This window comes from Harpia harpyja, chromosome Z, assembly GCF_026419915.1.
Source record: "Harpia harpyja isolate bHarHar1 chromosome Z, bHarHar1 primary haplotype, whole genome shotgun sequence".
In the NCBI taxonomy this organism is placed as follows: Eukaryota; Metazoa; Chordata; class Aves; order Accipitriformes; family Accipitridae; genus Harpia; species Harpia harpyja.
In genome coordinates, this window is record NC_068969.1 from 92,330,033 (window position 1) to 92,347,756 (window position 17,724).

The 17,724-nt window shown below is 43.7% G+C and overlaps 1 protein-coding gene and 1 long non-coding RNA gene across 3 annotated transcripts in view; one reads left to right on the forward strand and one right to left on the reverse strand.

Annotated features, from left to right (window-relative positions):
- PIK3R1 (phosphoinositide-3-kinase regulatory subunit 1) overlaps window positions 1–13,135 on the reverse strand; it is a 60,611-nt gene extending 47,476 nt beyond the window's left edge. Inside the window, exons 1-2 of one of the 2 annotated variants that reach the window (XM_052775761.1) lie at window positions 13,053–13,135; window positions 7,444–8,204 (exon numbers count right to left, since the gene is read on the reverse strand). In XM_052775761.1, the coding sequence (XP_052631721.1) occupies window positions 7,444–7,777 (334 nt within the window). In that variant the 5' untranslated portion in view covers window positions 7,778–8,204; window positions 13,053–13,135. Of the gene's footprint in view, window positions 1–7,443; window positions 8,205–11,848; window positions 11,941–13,052 lie in introns of those variants that run through there. The other variant, XM_052775760.1, reaches the window with a different exon arrangement.
- Window positions 13,136–13,700: 565 nt separating this feature from the next.
- On the forward strand, window positions 13,701–17,442 carry LOC128136997 (uncharacterized). The gene is made up of 2 exons (XR_008233532.1): window positions 13,701–14,173; window positions 15,001–17,442. It is a non-coding gene; the product is annotated as an uncharacterized LOC128136997 (long non-coding RNA).
- The last annotated feature ends 282 nt before the right edge of the window (window positions 17,443–17,724 follow it).

Here is a 17,724-nt window from a genome sequence, read left to right on the forward strand (position 1 = left end):
CCTTCCTTCCCAGCTGGTGAGCAGGAGGCTACAGCACAGGACTGCTCAGATATGCCGCATGCAACAAATCCAATCCCCCCCCAAAACAGGGGAGAAAGAGTAAGAAAGAGACCACTTGAATTACACCAATCTGATGTGTTTTAAGTGAAATAGTTTGGCTTTTGGCCAGTATCTTTAGATTTTTAAGTGTGCATGTTTTTTTAGAAGAAAGCATCAAAACTTTAAAAGAAAGCAGAGTTAACTTTGTCTGGTTTTCCAACACACAGAAACTCAATTAAAAAAAAACCGCAAAGACACCACAGAGAAAAAACAGCCTCATCTACGCCTTGCTTATTTACTGAAAAATACAATAGCTGCTCGAGAGCTTCTGGAAGCTGAGTGGACCAAAAGTAACTGCTTTTCCTGCCAACAGGTCTGCCTTCTGCAGCAGCATCCTCCCATCCCGGACACGAGTGATCTGCCAGCATGGATGGAAACTGGCATGTTCAGACCTGCCAAGGGTAGATCTCGCTTCTTGCCCTCGACATCCATAGTCTCTAGTGAAGAAACTATCTCAGACATGAACATCTGGGAAATGCTCTAACACAGCAAATGATGCCAAGCGTATACAAACACATCCAGTGGATTATACAAGCAAATTTTCTGACAGCTAACTGAACTGTTAAAGACCTGTTTCACCATTCATGCCATAGTTTATATAATAGTTTTGAAATACAAGACAGTCTTAAAAGATATTTTTAAAGTGTAGCAACATATGCAGTTACACCTTTCCCTAGCTCAGGGCAGTAGTGTGTTTTTGAAACTCTGTCCTGAGGATTTTGATTATAGATCCTGATTACTTGAAAAGCTGTCAGATTAAATACTATTTTTAAATGCTCTTTTACATGCAAACTTTTTTGTAAAGGGGATCAACTTGTGAAAATGAAGACTAGTGCTTGGGTGCTATTCTTGTGAACTGCTGCATGCAGCATTCATAAAAGACTGAATAAAAAGCAGTAAAGTTAGTACAGAAAGTTACACCTGCTAACCCTTTACCAAAAGACTTCAGGTAAAGTCCAAGGATGCAGGCATTTCTACAACAACGTGAAAAAAATTTAATACATAACAAAAAAGCAAAAAAAACCAAAAAAATCTCTTCTATCTCTTCTAGTAATGAAACCACAAAATAGGATTGTATTTTAGACATACATTTTTCTGAAAGCATGAGCAGAAATTAGTAAGTATTAACCACAGTTATTACTTTTTTTTGTTAAAGCCAAAAATTATCTTCAAATACTCCTAAGTACCTAAATTCTCACTAAAGTATTCTCAGGACTTAAAATCCTTCTCCAGTTAAAATAAATATTTCTTTAAAATCCTGTAATTCCCCTTATCATTCTTAACTATGAAAATAAAGCACTTCTTTGTATTCTAGGCTTCAGACTGATTTAATGGATGTTCATCACGGATAGCAGCTTTGGAGCAAGACACAGATGTGAAAGAGTGCACAGCCAGCTGCAGTTACACCACCTGTGTTCTTTCACACAAGAAAATCTGGATGCCTATATGGCATCACACAACTATTTAAGTGGGCACGGTTATTTGCTCAGGGTGCAGAATGATCCATTCTTGGCAAACACTTAGCACCATGTATTGCTGAAACTCACAAACTGATGTTATCACATGTAAGCCTAAGTAAGAACTATTTGCTAACCAGTGTTTTTTTTCAGATGTTCCTGGATCACAGCTACAGACAAGAACAGATCAAGATTATTCCGAGGGAGAAGAGCAGGCTACTTCACCTTTGCCTTGTTTTAAATCTGCCCCAGGAGCATTCATGTCAGCAGGAGGTATTAACAGGCTGAATCAATATTACATAATGCTAAAGAAAGGTAAGCAAAGTCACCAAACATAATACCACTGTTGTAACTATAGAAAGGCATATTAAAATCAATCTGATACAAAACAGACTAATATTTTTTATAGCACCAAAATAGGAATGCCTTATTCTTTCAGTTTCTTAAAGCAAAATGTGTAACAAAAGGCAGAGTTTTTTTAGACCAATTGATACAGCTGGGGAAAAAAGATGCATTTCAGCCACACAAGCCTTTTCAGGTCTGCGGTCATCTTCGAGGATCAAAAGGAGGTTCTGTGTGCCCTAAGTAATATATTTTTCCCAGAAATATCAATTGGTCAAATAAAATATTCTTTTCAAAAGCGCTCTCTCACTTTTACTCTTATCCTGTGACGATTAAAACACAACGTGGAAGATGCTGGTTTTGAAGCTCCTTCCTCCTCTACCAGCAGGTGGGGCCACGCATCAACCATGAACTTGCCCAGATCCATCCACTGTTAATGTGCAATTTGTACTAGTACTTGCAAGTCTATCCCTGTGCTTACAAAGGCTTTTTTAGTTACTATCGTCCTGATTTTATCACCTTGAAAAAAATGCTCTGCCTCACTTTAATGCAGCTTGCAAAATCTTTGTTTTCATTAGCAATAAAGCAGATGGCAAGAACTTTGTTTTCAGATGCATGCACTCATCTGGCAGCTAGAAATCTACCTTGTACACCAAGAAACGTGACCACAAGTAGCTGGCGAGGCTCTCTGGCAGGAACCTGCCCCATTTCTCAGTGCAAGTCAAAAGCAACCGACTTATGAAGTTCATGACTGCAGGGCAGCTCTGACAACTGCAGCAGGACCAAGGCTTATGCTCAAACCAGGCTTTTTACAATGAATCCCAGGGCTCTGGCTTGGACAGCAAATACATTTACCAAATGAGATAGTGACTCATCACTTCACCCCATAATTTCCTTTTTCCATCTGCCTAAACCAGGAGAGATGATGACTGTTTTCTTCTGAATGGAGGCTTCAGGCTCACTGCATTCCAATCACTCTTATGTCCCCTAATTTACAAATGTAAATAATTTTTAGAAAAGCAATCACACTGCTGGCTTTATAGCAAAATTAAAGAAACAAATCCTACAGCATATTCAGTTCAAGCATGCACAAATGGTTTTATGCTCTCTATCAGTTTGGATATTTATCAGACATTGCATAACTTGGTCTCTGAAAGGAAAGAGTTTCCAAATGTTCCATGTCACTATCTTCATCTAATATGCTGATCTGTATCTGTTCTAAGAGAAAAGTGTAAAGAAAAGTGTGGGTTTTTTAAAAAAAAATAAATCTATGTTATAGTTTCATCACACAAAGGAAGAGCTTTGGATTATTTTTAGGCTCTAAACCAGCTGAAATGGTATGAAGTGTCAACATACACAACCCTTTTAAGTTACACAGGAAGCTGAAAGGAGGATCCAAAACACCAAAACAGACAAATTATTCATGAGAAGTTCTGGTCTGCCCGTCTGCAATCTGACCTTCATTTCAAAGTGGGAATTTAACATTCCAAGTTAAATCTGAAAGTATTTCTGTTGATCAGTCAAAGCTTTATGCTCCAAAGTCTGCTTAAGATCAGCCTTCACAAACCAGGCAGAGAAACAATACTGTATGAACCAACTCTAAACGTACACAGCTGTATCAGATGAGCTAAATCAAAGTTCACAAAACTCAGCTGGAGTCTGTACATCCTATGCACTTTCATTTTCAAAGAGTTGGGGCTAAGTGAGAGGAACCAGGCCTATGCAGCTCCAACTTAAAAAAAGCATTTCAAGAAAAAAAATAAAGTAAATTTTCACGTCAAATCTTTATTGCTTTACGTAAACAGATGTCTAGTGGAGGGCATAAAGATGACCCTGTGCTGGCTCTCCACTGTTGCAAGTGCCTTGATCCCTCGAGCAGCAACCAGTTACCCTTGCCTGGCAGGAGAAGAAACCTGTGGAAAACGCAGGTTGCACCAGCGAGAACCTCACAGCAGCAAGAGGAATTAAGTCTTCCTTGCCATAGCTCTGATCTGCACCAGGTGAAAGGTGCTAGAGACTTCCTGGGTCTCTTGTACTCCCTTTACTTTCATACCTTTTCAGATGCAATTAAAAAAAAGCCCCACAAACTCAGACTAAATCTACTTTATTGACAAAGTTAAGGGGAACACAGGCAAAATGCAACAGTCCTAAAACTTCAGTCAAGGAGCCCCAGTTCTGGTCTTGACCAATGGTTTTAGAAATTTAAATGGGTCATGGATAAAATAAAAATCTGGGGAAAGATTTGACTTAGGTGTTGCAGTAAATAAATGAATGTTTTAATAGAATTTGAGACCACCAGCAGTTTTATTTGTTTTCAGATTGGCTTTTAATATTTAAAAGGCTCTCCATTTATAAAGTAAGACTGTGACTGCATAAGACACAGGCCTGATGAGCAACTTTGCCCATGTTACTGGCCTCATTGACTACAAAGTCTGTTCAGATGTCTATGATTATTTGTGTATGAGTACTACAGCACTGTGAATACTAACAGCATTATGCCTAAATATTGCAAATTTGATCTAATACAAAACAATCTGGACATTGATGAGCAAGTGATCAAGCTTAACAAGGCCAGGAAAAAAAACCATTCAGAATACATAATTAAGTATTAGAGAGTACTGAAATTATTAGAAAGTCTTTTCTTAAAAAAAAAAAAAAAAATCTATATATGTGGTAAGATTAAAAGAACTCATATGTTTACATATATATATTCTTTAAAATCTCCAGTCAAGTTTCTAATATTCAACATATACACAACAGGGGTACATATAGAATTGACTCTTCACAGAATAAAAAAAAAGGTATATTGATTACAAACAACTGAGGTACATTTAAGAAGTCTCCTTCCAGTTTCCCATTAATTTGTCACTTTGATCCACAGCAGTTTCAAATCAAGTACTGAAAAATGTAAACTTGACTGTATATGGTCAAACAAGTGTCATACCACACATTAATTTGTTTGAAATACACTCTGGGGATGTAGAGAGAAGTATCACCCTGGGAAGAATAAGAATCTTCTGGCCTGCTGCCCATTATGTTGGCTGCTGGACAATATTAACTGTGCTATCCCCTGTACCAACTCTTATATACAAAAATAGTGAAGCCACCTGAAATTCAAATGTACATTGCTACATTATTCTTTATCTGAACTGTACTTCCGCCTGCACCTCTGGTTTCACCACAGGTATCATTTTTGTATCATTCTGCTCACTTAACAATTTCACCTTCATTTTTTTTTTATAATACTCTTTCAGTGCAACATTTCCCAAATTTGTTTCTAGGATTTAAAGTGCTCTCTGCCTTAGTTCTTTACAGTAAAAAGATCTGTAAAGAGACCACTTATTATTACTTTTCCCAATTTCTTTTAAGTAAACATACATTATTTTAAAATTAATTAAAGCTAACTCTTGAGCTACTTGCAGTTCAAATTTCAGTGTTTCCCCTACTTCTGTTCAGGGGGGTCTAATCCCTGATCCTATGGCATTAATGAAGGTACCTAGCCTTTTACATGAAGCTTAAAATCTTTAATTCAAAAGGAGTTATGGGAGCTTAGCCTACCTTTTTTTAATCAGAAAAATACAAGGCTGGATTGTAAGCTGATTCTTAAAACATTTTGGAACATGGCAGGATCATGTGTGCAGACTTTGAGATTAAGATTCCCAGTTAAATTAGCACATTTTCTTGTTTCAAATCCCCACAGTCCCAAGCTATTAAAAATAAACACATTGTATGTAAATAGTACTCTGTCTAGAGGCAATACACTTCAGTATAGGAGAGATCCAGTCACTAAGACTTGGTCACTGTCTCATCCCAAGGAAGCAGAAAAGCCTACATTTAAGCAAAGTCCCCCAAATCTGCAGCAGAATTTCCCAGAGTAACTCCCAGCTCCTGAAACTCACATAAATGTCTGTTACAAACACAGTCCCAGGCAGGCTTCGAAATAGCAAGATTAACACCAGGACTTCCCAGCACAGTGCTGTGGCCAGCCCACAGTGTGGAGCTGCGAACAGGAGCATCAACTAAGCACAAGTACAGAGACCAAGCAAGTTACAAAGCACTACTTCAACTTTAAAGCAATAAATGCATCAAAGCCTGGCAGGCCAGTTACTTCACCACAGCATGCACATGTAAAGAATGAGGTTCTCATTCCACCCTCTGCCTCTCAAAATGACCTGTCAGCATTGAGGTGTCTATCCAAAGAGTCATGTTTATTCTACAGTTACATATGATGGAGACAACCACCTCTGCAGGTGGGTTAAGAAAAAAGTCAATGTTATCTGCTCAGCACATATTAATATCCAATAAAAGGAATGATCAAAGAAGTAAAAGTGTTTTCTTTCAAAAGCAAATGCCTCATTTTCAGAATTAATCTAATGAGAAACCAGGAGGCTCTAATGACTAGAGGCTGAGAGTTTGAGGACTTAAGAAATACAGTGTAACCTCAAATGCCACTAGTAGAAACTGATAAACTAATACCACAACTTTGCAAGTAATGATGTAAACTTTTATATGGAGGCAGAGGGTGATGATACTATTCAGGACTATGGTGTCATTGTGAGAATCAGGATCACATACTACAACTTGTATTTCCTACAGCTAGAAACACTGAGAATTTAAGAAGTATTAGATGTTAAAGCAATATAAGCCATTCTAGACTTCTGAGAAGTGAAAGACCAATGTAAAAATCTTATCTTAAGATGGACTTGGCTTGTTGATATGTAAAACCCAAATATCTGAATATCAGCAGGTAAAGGAGACAAATCACTTGGAGGAAGGGTGTTGGGTTTTTTGTACCCTAAAGTTTTTGCAATTAAAAAAAGACTCTTTCTTCTGTTAATGGAAGAGTTCTGATCAAATTCTGAGTTCAGCCCAACATACTGTTGCAAATGTATGTTAGAAAGCAACTTATGTTTAAACTAGGAAATATCTTCCTTTGTTTATATAAGTGCTATTTTTTCTACTGCATGCCCTACCCACAAAAAACGTTAAATCTGAACTTCTCTATCATTATTCCATTGTGCATTTTTAAATACCTGCTCTTACCTTTAATGCCACAGGTAAACCTCCATGACAAAGTACCTTTTTTTTTTTTTTGCTGTTAGCAAGAGATTTATGATAGGAACATACTGCTTATTTGGAATTCATACTGTCCGATTCACCAAGAAGTTTCTCAATAGTGAGTTTGAAGAACCACAGAGGCAAATGCTTCCACCAGCTTCTTAGAAAACTAAAATAAATGCTACCCTGCTCATTCTCCATCTAAGTCTTTAGAGTTGTGAATTATAAGCATACTGTCCAACCTGTGAGATGTACCTCACAGTAAGTTATTGGTCTCTGTGGTGCCTGAGACAAAGCACATGAAATTACAAAGTGCGTGAGCTCAATATTATGAAGCAGAAAGAGTTCTTAATTGACTGAAATGAGCCATGCACTAAAAAAGCTGAATAGCAGGTGTTATAGACATAAATGTAGTCAGACAAGTCTATGAAACGAAAATATCTGAAAAACATGGGACACGCACACACCTTCTCATAACAGTACTGACCTTGTTGCTCACCCTCTGCTTCAACTTTTGCAGGACTTGGAGCTACAGGAAGAGGTCGAGGAGGACGAGGCTTCGGAGTTGGGGGAGATATTTTTTTTCTTCCAATGTACTCTACGTAAGTTCCTGGGAAATCCCCCCTCTCCCCTGTGGTTTCATTAAAGCCATTTAACCAACCAATTTCCTCAGGCTTTGCTTCTTCCCCTTCACTGAATCCAAGTGCTAGTAAGGTACCTTTATTCACAGTTAATATATCTCCTAAGTGCAAGTCAATGTCTTCTTCTCGCTCTTTTTTGTAGTCATATAAAGCTCTGTACTGATATCCTTCGGCACTCATCTTGGCAAACGATTTAGCATTCAGAAGTGTTATTAAACAGTATCAAAATGCAATTGTCCAGTTATATTTTTATGTACAGAGAGATTCAAGATGTACTAAACAGGATAATAGAAATGTCAATAGTAATGTCTAAGTAATAAAATCCACCAGAGAATCAAAAAGCACCAGGATCTGTCATTTCACTGCTGATGCTTTTACTGATGTATTTATTGTGAGTCAATGATTGTTGCAGAAGTACGTGTTCTACTTCTACGTCTACCAATATTCTTCCAGTTAGTTCCTCTTCTGGGCTTGCTGGCACTTCTGGGTCTCCATACTCAAGTTCAGCTGATTCTTGCAGCCGGTCACACCTTCTTCAGATGTAATCACCACAGATAGCCCACGTACCTTAAATATTCTGCCACAGAAATCTGCACACATGCTCTTCCTGGAAAGAGAAGAGAAAACTGGTGAAATAATTTCAGATTCTCTTGATGATTGTGAACTTGGGATTCCACTTATGATTTAAGCTTTCTGCAACCCTGGCAGAGGTTGCGTCCTACAAAAGAGCCCTAAATAACAATAAAATAAAGCAACCTCACAAAAAAATCTGCCAGGTAATGCTTGTGTTTTTATAAAGGGTGTCAGATTACTTTAAACAGATTTGCACCCCTGCAGTATGAGGCATGCTTCCTTCTCTGTGGCTTATGGCTGCTGAAGTCTCAGAGTGAGAGGGCTAAGCCCTGGAGCTATCCCTGTAGTGCAATATCTAACCTGGCAGTGAGATTTTACACATTATCTCCCTGAAGACACATGGCCACAACCCTTCCCCACAAGAGGTCTGCCAGGACAGAGGAGGAGCTCACTGTAACTAGCGCTGACACTCACCACTGGGGTACTCAGTCTCCTGCTATTTATGCAGAGAGTGAGGATGGGCAACAATCCCCACCCCAAAGCCTATATTCCAAAAACCCGTTGGAGGGAGGGGTCTTCTCATAATCTGCAGGAGAACCAAAAAGTCCAAAATGCTTTTACTTGATCAGCACCATGTTTCTTTTTTCTTATAAAGAGGGGCTTCCCCACTCCCCCACCTTCCAGATGTTTTTAATGTGTTTATGGTATAATACTAGGGAAACAATCAGCAGCTGAAACAGGCACACCCAGACCACCTAAGCAGAACTAGCAGAAGGAAAGTATCAGGGTGTATGCTTCAATTATGCTAAAGGCAAGAGAATACAGGCCTGAACATCTGACTCAAGGTTGCCCAACCATAAAGTTAAAAGGAAAAATATGACTAAAAAACTCAATTTAGAAAACGGTAGCTTAAAGACATATAGAACAGTGAAAGTTTTCTAAACATTATTTCAACTGTTACTCATTTTCATCTACTTAAAACAACAAGCCCAATCATAATTTGAAACGCTACACTGGGAACCAAAAAGTGCTAACTACTCAAAGTTGCACTGAAACTCCTTAACTACAGTTGAACAAAAGACCCAAGGGGGCTATGTAATACCAGTAGGTAAAATATTGACTGCGTACTATGTACTTAGTGTACAGAAAACTGATTTTTTTTGAGAAACAGTCCCTTTTACATTGTGAAAAAACACAATAGACAGGGCTGGAACAGGGAACCTCTGACAGCTCTTTTCCACACCATTTTCTTTAATGTCTCAGTCATCAAGTCCCTGGGACATGACTAACTGACAAGCTAAAAAGTACTTTTAAGAATGTGTATGGGCTTCCTTTGCCAGTGAATGACCCTGATCCCTAATTTGCATGCGGCTCCTCTCCAGCCCATCAGGTCTAAATATAATTCCCTGCAGCTTATTGCACAACATCTCTTGTAACAGAACACAGAGGAAAATCTTGTAAGTTCTTGAAGAACTTCCTTACCATCCCTTGCAACCAGTTTTTGCTGTGGGAAAGAATTATCTGAGGCTGAACTAGGCTTCTCATTTCAAAAAGCCTACCCACAAGTATTTATTTTAACAACTTGCAAATCTATCCACGTGGATTAGGCATCCAGCTCCCACCAAAATTTTAATGAGAAATTTCTGCAGCCATTTCTGAAAACCAAATCATGGTGCTTAGCTCACCCTACCAAACATCACAGACTTTGCAATTAATGTGAAGAGAGTTTCACTGGTATTTCATTTCGCCTCTTCTACCAGAGGAAAGCGTACAGATAAGAACTAGAGGAAAAAAAAAGGAAACAAATCTAAAGCACAAGTATCAATTAAATTGTACAGAAGGCTTTTTAAAAGCATGGGTTCCTCCCATTTCATATAGCAAGGGAACAAAATGCACTTACACACCTTAGATCTAAGTGTTGGAGCTAATCTAAATGTTTCCAATCAAAACCAGCTATGCACAGCAAAACCTGCTAGAAAATTACCACTTTGACTACATTAAATATTCTGAAATATTTATTTTCTTTTTAAGAAAGGTTCAACAAGTGCTCTGCTACAACTACTCATTTCACTCCTACTGCCTACAGGCATTTTGGCAGTCAACGAAGTCAGTCTTCTAAACGCTGCATAATTTAACTGACTTGACCTGCTCCTCTGATCTTTTATTATCAAAGGTATCATAGCAACTTTATGGCCAGATATTTAAAATGAGTACTTGTGTCTCTTATGCTTGGTGTGACAATACAGAACTGGAAATGCTGTAATAACATAAAAACCGCTTATGACAGTTTTTAAGTGTATTTTAAAAACGCAAAACCTGAATCAGATATGACAAAAGGTCCTATTTACTTGCTTGTTAGAACAACTCAATGCAGTTACGGTTGCAAAGTTTCCCTAATCCAGTTTCCCTGGGGCTCAGAGCTGCAGTACCAGTTCATACTCACTCCTCAACGCTGCCCTCCGTACAGGGCCCCCAGCATCCTATCTCCTGACTGATCTACAGTTCATGTACCTGGAGACATTCCCATGGGTGAGCCATGCTGAATTTCTTGGATTTATGCCTTTTTCTATTCTCACTATCTGTCAGGTTTGGGGATGGAGAAAGACTCAGACTCTAAGAACCGTGCAGAGAGCCTTAATGCAGGGACAGACACCGGTTCTCCACACCAGCCCAGTAACACTGCAGCATCTCCAAAGAGCCCTCTTGGACAGTTCTTTACTTACTTCTCTGTTAAGATACTGCATAAACAAATTCCCTTTACTCCAGCTGAAGTTACATGGTCCTACACTCAGACATTTTGACTCAAATTGGCTTAAGCTCATTAGTCTTAAAATAAATAGCTTGGAGACCATCTTAAGTAGAAGGAAAAAACCCAAACCAAACACTTTAGGCAAGAAACATTGTTATATCTGAGATGATGTATTACTGGATTTCCATTTGGCCGGTGGAATGGAAAAGGGGGAAGAAATATTGTACAAGAATCAAACACTCATTTGTTTTTTATTTACTGTCTAAGATCTTGATCCCAATAAAAGATTCCTGAGTTCAGGAAGAATCCTGGCCTTTCAGCAGAATGGTTTATATGCTGGGCATTTCAACAGTTACAAAATTTAAAGTTCAACAGAAAGATGTTAAGAGATTCTTGTAAATTTAAGTGGAAAAGGAAGGGGACATGAAAGCTTTCCCTCCACTGCCCTCTTCTACCCCTATTAAAAATGATGTCTGGCTCCCACTCCACTGGTACCCAAGCATTTCCTCCCACACTGGCTAGCATTCCTTTAGTGAGTGAGAATAAAAACTTCTGCTTCATGAATCCACGTTACCACCAGCCCAACCAGAGGGGTGCGTGTGTGTTACTGATATGGTGCCCCTATACAAGACAGCAAAGATTTTCTTCACCTTTATATTAACACATTTAATAACCGTATCTCCTCGTACTAACATCTCTCTCATATTTATTCCAAAAATCCTGAGGGAAACACATACTTCCCTTCCACCTAACGCAAACCTCCTAACACAAACACCTAACACAAACTTCCCTCACCACTGCAATTACGAGCTTCGTCAACAGAAGAGCAGACAAATGTACTTAGGGAGGCACTGAAATAACAAGAATTGAAGTGTAAGCAGGGCATTTCCTTGGAGACTGACTCTTCTCCCCACTAGGTGTCTACACACCTGTAACTCAAACTGCGGTTATCTCTGAAGTACGATGCTACTGCTCTCCAAATGGAGATGAAGAAGGTAAGCACCACATCGGACCACTATTTTCTGCAAGAAAGTGAGGTCCATGATATATCGTGAAGGACATGCATACTTATAATACCTTTACACCACTTCCCATCATTGAAAGACTGATTTTGAGCCTGTAGAGATTCTACCGCCAAACAAGTTCAAATACGTACACATGGAAGAAGTACATTAACTTCACTGTGGACACTGTAAAGCACGTGCCATTCCGAAACATCTCAGAGACTTTATACGGGCTGCAAAGCTATGAAAGAAGGCAGGGGCGCATCAAGACCACTTCAGAAAAAACATTAATACAGCAGTAATTTAAAAACCTAGGAAAGCAGTACAAACTGAGCTTCCACCCTGTTAAGAGGCCGGCAAGTTAACCTCCGGGAGTCCTGCACCAACATGCACACGGGCGGCGGTCCCCGCCGCAGAGCAGCCGCTCTCCAGCGGCCGGAGCTCCGTCCCCGCGCCTCGGCCCCGCTCGGGGGGGCGCAGCGCAGCCCCTCCGCCGCCGGGGCAGGGCTGCACGGCGACGGGGCTGCGCGGAGACGGCGCTGCCCGGCCCGCGGACGATCGCGGAGCCGCCGGGACGGCCCTCGGCGGAGACCCGGCGACAGGCAGGCTCGACGCCCCGCCGCCCGCTCCCGCCGGCGAGGGCCGCCTCGGCGCTTCCTACGGACGCCCCTTCCGCCGCCCCGGCGACGCCAGCCAGGCGGGGGCACCAGCCCGGTTCCCCACGCCGGACGGCGGGGCCGGGGCTCCCGGGCAGCCCCGCGGTCGCCGGGCCTCGCCGCCGGCACGGCGCGCCGCCCGCCCTGCCCGACGCGGAAGCGCCGGGCCGGACCGCCCCCGGCCGCGAGGGGAGAAGCTCCGCCGCTCCCGGGGCTCGGCGCCGGCCGCAGCAGGCGGCCCGCCCGGGCCTGCCGCGCCGAAGGGCTCGGCGGCGCCACAGCCGGCCCCGGAAGGGAGAAAAAGTTGCACAGGGCGGCGGCGGTCCCGCTCGGCTTGTCACCCCGCAGGGGCGGCCGTATGCCCGGGTCCCGGGGGACCGCACGGCCCCGCACCGCCCAGCCCCGCTCCCCTGCCCCAGCGGCCGCCCGCGGGGCAGCGCCAGGTGAGGCGGCCGCGGCGGCGCTCGCTTTACCTCAGCAGCGGCGTCGCCGCCGCCGCCACCACCGTCTCCCTCCCGCCGCCGAGCAGCAGCAGCAGCCGCCGCCGCCGCCGCGCCACGTCACGTCACGTCACGTCACGTCGCCCCGCTCTCCGCCGCGAGTCCGTCCCGCCGCGCGTCCGCCCGGGCTCGCGTCCGCGCACCGCTGTCCCGGCCGCGCTCACCGCCCCAATGCCTCAACGGCGCCGTGCCCGCCTCCGGCCCTGCCTCCGCCCCGCCCCCCGGCGCGTCCGCCAACCAGCGCCGCCGCCACCCCCGCCCCGCCCCGCCCCCGGACGGCGGCCGAGAGGCGGTGCCCGCCGCCTCCCGCCCTCCGCCCCGGCCGCGGGCTCCCGACAGACGGCCCATGGGGCCGGCAGCCAGCGGCGGTGTTGGGTTGCCGGCAGCTCCCGCTCACGGCGAGGAGGGGGGGGGGGGGGGGGGGGTCCGGGCTCGCGGCCCCCAGAGGCGGCGCCCGGCCGCGCCGGCGAGGCCCGGGCGCCCCGTCGGTCGCGGAAGGCCAGGCTAGGCCGGGGAGCGGCAGCGAGAGACGTGCTTCTGCCTGGTTCCTTTTCGGGGATTTTTCTCCTCTCCCCCCCCCCCCCCCCCCCCCCGCCGAACCGACGTAATGTATTACGCTGGTTGACTGTGCCCTGAACGAAACAGCCGGCCCTGCTCCCGGTACCCGGGCCGTGGGTGCCCGACGGCTGTCCCTCCCCAGGCTGCGTGGGGCACCAGCTCCGCGTCTGCTCGCCCAGGGGCGGCCTGGCAGTGGCCTGCCGGGGGCGACGCGCGGCGGGCCACGGTCCTCCCCTCGGCTCGGCCCTGCCCGGCCCCGCGCCGCGCCGAAAGCCCTTCAGCCCCGGCCTAGCCGGAGCTGCCTTGCGGCAGGCGCAGCCGAGTGGGCGGGGGTGGTAGGTGTATGCAGCAGCAGAGCCCATCGGTTGATAGCGTTAATTACCATCGCACGGTGCCCGAGTTCGCTAGGCTCCATGCAGCGCGGAATAAAGTGACATATTCCCTGCCCCAGGGAGTGCACAATCTCCAGTGGATCTGACAGCACGGGGGTGTGACAGAACACCACGGGGCTGCAGCAAGAGAGTCGTGCTGCTGAGGTACGTGCTGGGTTTGAACATGTCTCTGTTTATCTTCAGATACTAAATACACGTACATATGTCACTGTGACTCAGTCATTGTAGGTGTCGCTGTGAAAGAGGAGAAAACGGTTTAAGCAAAGACATAACACATCCAGGCTGGCAGGGGATGAATGCAAGGGCAGCTGTGCAAGAAGCAAGGTTCATGGAGACCCGTTCTGTGAAAGCAAGTGCCAGGGGTCGACCTGATTAAAAGCAGCCAAGTAAGAGATATCAAGTAAGAGATTATGTAGAACATCAAAAGCGTTTGTCATGGACAGAGTGCAAGGATCAGGCCTTGAAATACCCTGTGAGAAACTTTAGGACTGGTGAAGTAAGACAGCCTGAAGTCTTATGATCGAAAGAAGAGTTATGTGTTGTTTGGAGGGGAGGGAAGAGTCCGCCTTGCTTTAATTTGGCAGTTGATCGTTCTGAAACGGGGAATTAGCTTATGGTCTGATCATGGACAATGGAGAGAAAAAGTGGAACAGTTTTACTCCAACAAGGTGTCATTAGTTTTTGCCAAGTGCAGTAGGTCAGTGAGCATGGTTTTGGAATCCTTAGACTTTTGGAGGTATTTTTCCTGAAAAATGTTCTAAACCAAGAAATCTGGTTGTACCAAGTATGGGGAAAAACTGGATATCTCTTATCAGCTATAATTTCTTTAAAAGATGCTCTTCCATGGCCTCTTATGCTTTGGAGAAGATTTTACTTTTTTCCCCATTGAGTTCCTAACTTTGCAAACTTCCAAGAGACACTAGAAGGATGTTTCCTGACACCCATTAATCATTTCTGCATTGATTCATTAGGACTCCATTCACTTCAGGACTGCATATGAGAGAAGACAACAGCTCCTAAGGCCTCTGGAGTGACAGTGTGGATGTGACCCCATAGGGGTATGACAGAACACTGCAAGGCTGCAGCCTTGGAGTTGCAGGATACAGTCCCTGGAAAATGGTAAAAATGCCATCATCAGCCTGTATGGCAATCTAAACACACAGAATTACTTTTAAACTAAACACTCCTTTTGGAACAGACACTGGTGTTTGTACGTAAGCAAAACCATTGCTGCAATTTAAATACTAAACAGTGAAATTGTTGAGGGACATGGCAGCTCTTGTCTCATACATTTTTTTGTGGGATTGAAAATGCAGGCAGAAGCAGAGTTAAGAAAGAATGTTCCATTTCTTCCGTCCAGACTGCTGTCTCTGGCATTTGCTGTTGCTGAGGGCAAAAACAGCATGGATTTTGAAGGGGATTAGACAGACTGGCTGGTTGGAATGCCAGTCCTGGGCACTGGCCTAACAATGGGTATTTAAGGGAAATAAAAACCTCTCGAGTAATGGGTCCCAACTGGTGAGACTAGACTTGTCCCACAGGTGAAATGCAGGACTAGAGTCAATGGCTGTGCTCCCTCCCGGCTTGCACAGTGCCCCTCACTGGAGGTGAAAGTGTCCAGGGCAGGGTCCAGGACTTCCTTCCTGCCTCCCCTCTGTAGTAGCTGAGCATCTCACTCTCTGCTTTCTTTACCAGCTTTCCTCCCTGAACTTGACATTTGAGTTCACCTCAGGCATCTCACTTGCTGCTTTCTCTGTTGATCAAGGAGAAAAAGGGACCCAAAAGAGGGAAAGTAGGCAATAGCAGCAGGTTGCTTTGTTGCACCACTTGCTGCCTTTACTGTGATGCCTGTTGTGACTTCTGTCTCAAGGTCACTCCAGCTCCCTCACATCCCTTTCCCCACAGACCCCAGCATTATCCCAGTGTCTCCAGGTATAATTTCCTATGTCTAACCTTGGTAGGTGAAGGCTATGCATTCAGGTTTGCTCTAGGAATATTGAGAAGCAGTACTCTAGTGTAAAGCTTGATAAGGAGGTGGGTGCACAAGTTGAAAACCTGGGTTCCTTCTTCGTTCAGCTGCTTTTCAGGAGGTGTTAAGGACTGCATAAAGCTTTTGTATATAAAGCTTACAGCGGGCATAATGCATGTAGATATGTTTGATTAGGTCTAGATTTGTTGAGAAGGATATGCTTGACTAATTGAAAGGTTAAGTCATTGAGGCAACATGTAAACAGATGGGATTTAAAGGCAACAGTCAATGGAAAGAAGAAAAGACGGAAGGGTGAAATATGGGTAGAGGGCAGGATTATCAAGGTACAAGCCAAACACCATTGTTCTTTCTAAGGAAGACAACTGTAGTCTCCATCTGTTGGGAGATCTCTTGAGCATTTCTGCCAGAGGCTGCTTAGGTGAATGCAATAAAAACGTGAGCAGGTCTTTTGTTCAATACTAGTAGCAGTCAGGTGATTTGAGCCTTTGCATCTTACCTCTGGGTAAGCTTTCTGTGTTAAAGATCATGCAGCACTGGAGAGAATCTACCCTGGAAGTTCCATTTCCTCTGGCAGAAAAGTTCAGCTTGATCTTAGAAAGGAAATTTTAAAGTATGGAAACTGAGAGGAAAAAACGCACTCATCAGAGGATCTGTAGGGAGAGCAGAGTTCCCAGACCATCAAATCTCTTCCACTACAACTGGCAAACTCCGTTTTTCTTCTTTACTGGCACATTTTAAGCAGGGGGATTGCCTTCTGTTGCTTCTAAGATATCGAGGCAAATCCATTTGTACAGTAAGATAGCTGGATTAGTGGATTTTTTTGGTACCGAATCTGATCTCCTGGGATAGCATGGGCAAAGTTTGAGGAGACTGTGCAGGGGAGTTTTATTGGAATATACCTTAGGTGTGATGAATGGTAATGGCATATGTCATTTACTAAGTTCAGAACAGAGTTCTGTGATTCGTGACATAATGTCGTACCATCCTGCAGCAGTGGGGTTTTCAGCCAGCTGATGTGAAGATTGAAGTTGGAAGAGAATCAATGCTTACATTCTTTCTTACTCCCAAAGATGAAAATGAACTCGTACAGTGTAACTATGGTGTTCTGCTAGCACGCATTGCTAAATGACTCATGTAAAATTCTCAAAGGAGTGACCATAGTGGGGAGTCAGGAAAACAACAGGAAAAACTGTCCATAGTTATTGTAGACATGAATTAAATACAAAAGAAATAAAATGGATCACAAGAAGGACAAGCATCAAAGACTGAATGGTGATGTTTTCCTGTCACAGCTAGGACAAAGAAAATATTGCTGTTCAAAAAAGTGGTTTTAAGTGTGTTTCAGAAGACAAAACAGTAGCATGAAAAGCAAATTCCTTCGCTGCTTAAAAGCATTTTAGCATATAAAGGAAAAGAATGAGCTTGCTATCATATTAAGAATCAGAGAAGTAAGCCTGACAACCTTCATGTTAAAACTGGAAGGAAGCTGATCAGCAGCATGCCAGTCATACTGGGCATCACAGCGTGATTTGATTTTAATTTATTTCAGTTCTGTGGAAGGATAGAATGGCTTCTATCCGGCCAAAAACCTGACATCAGCAATAAATGTTGGTATCTCAGCTAATCAGACATATCTCCCTTTATAGATGTTTCCAGTCTATGATTCATTTCATGCTATGGTGGGCATCTAAGGCTTTTTTCCGTT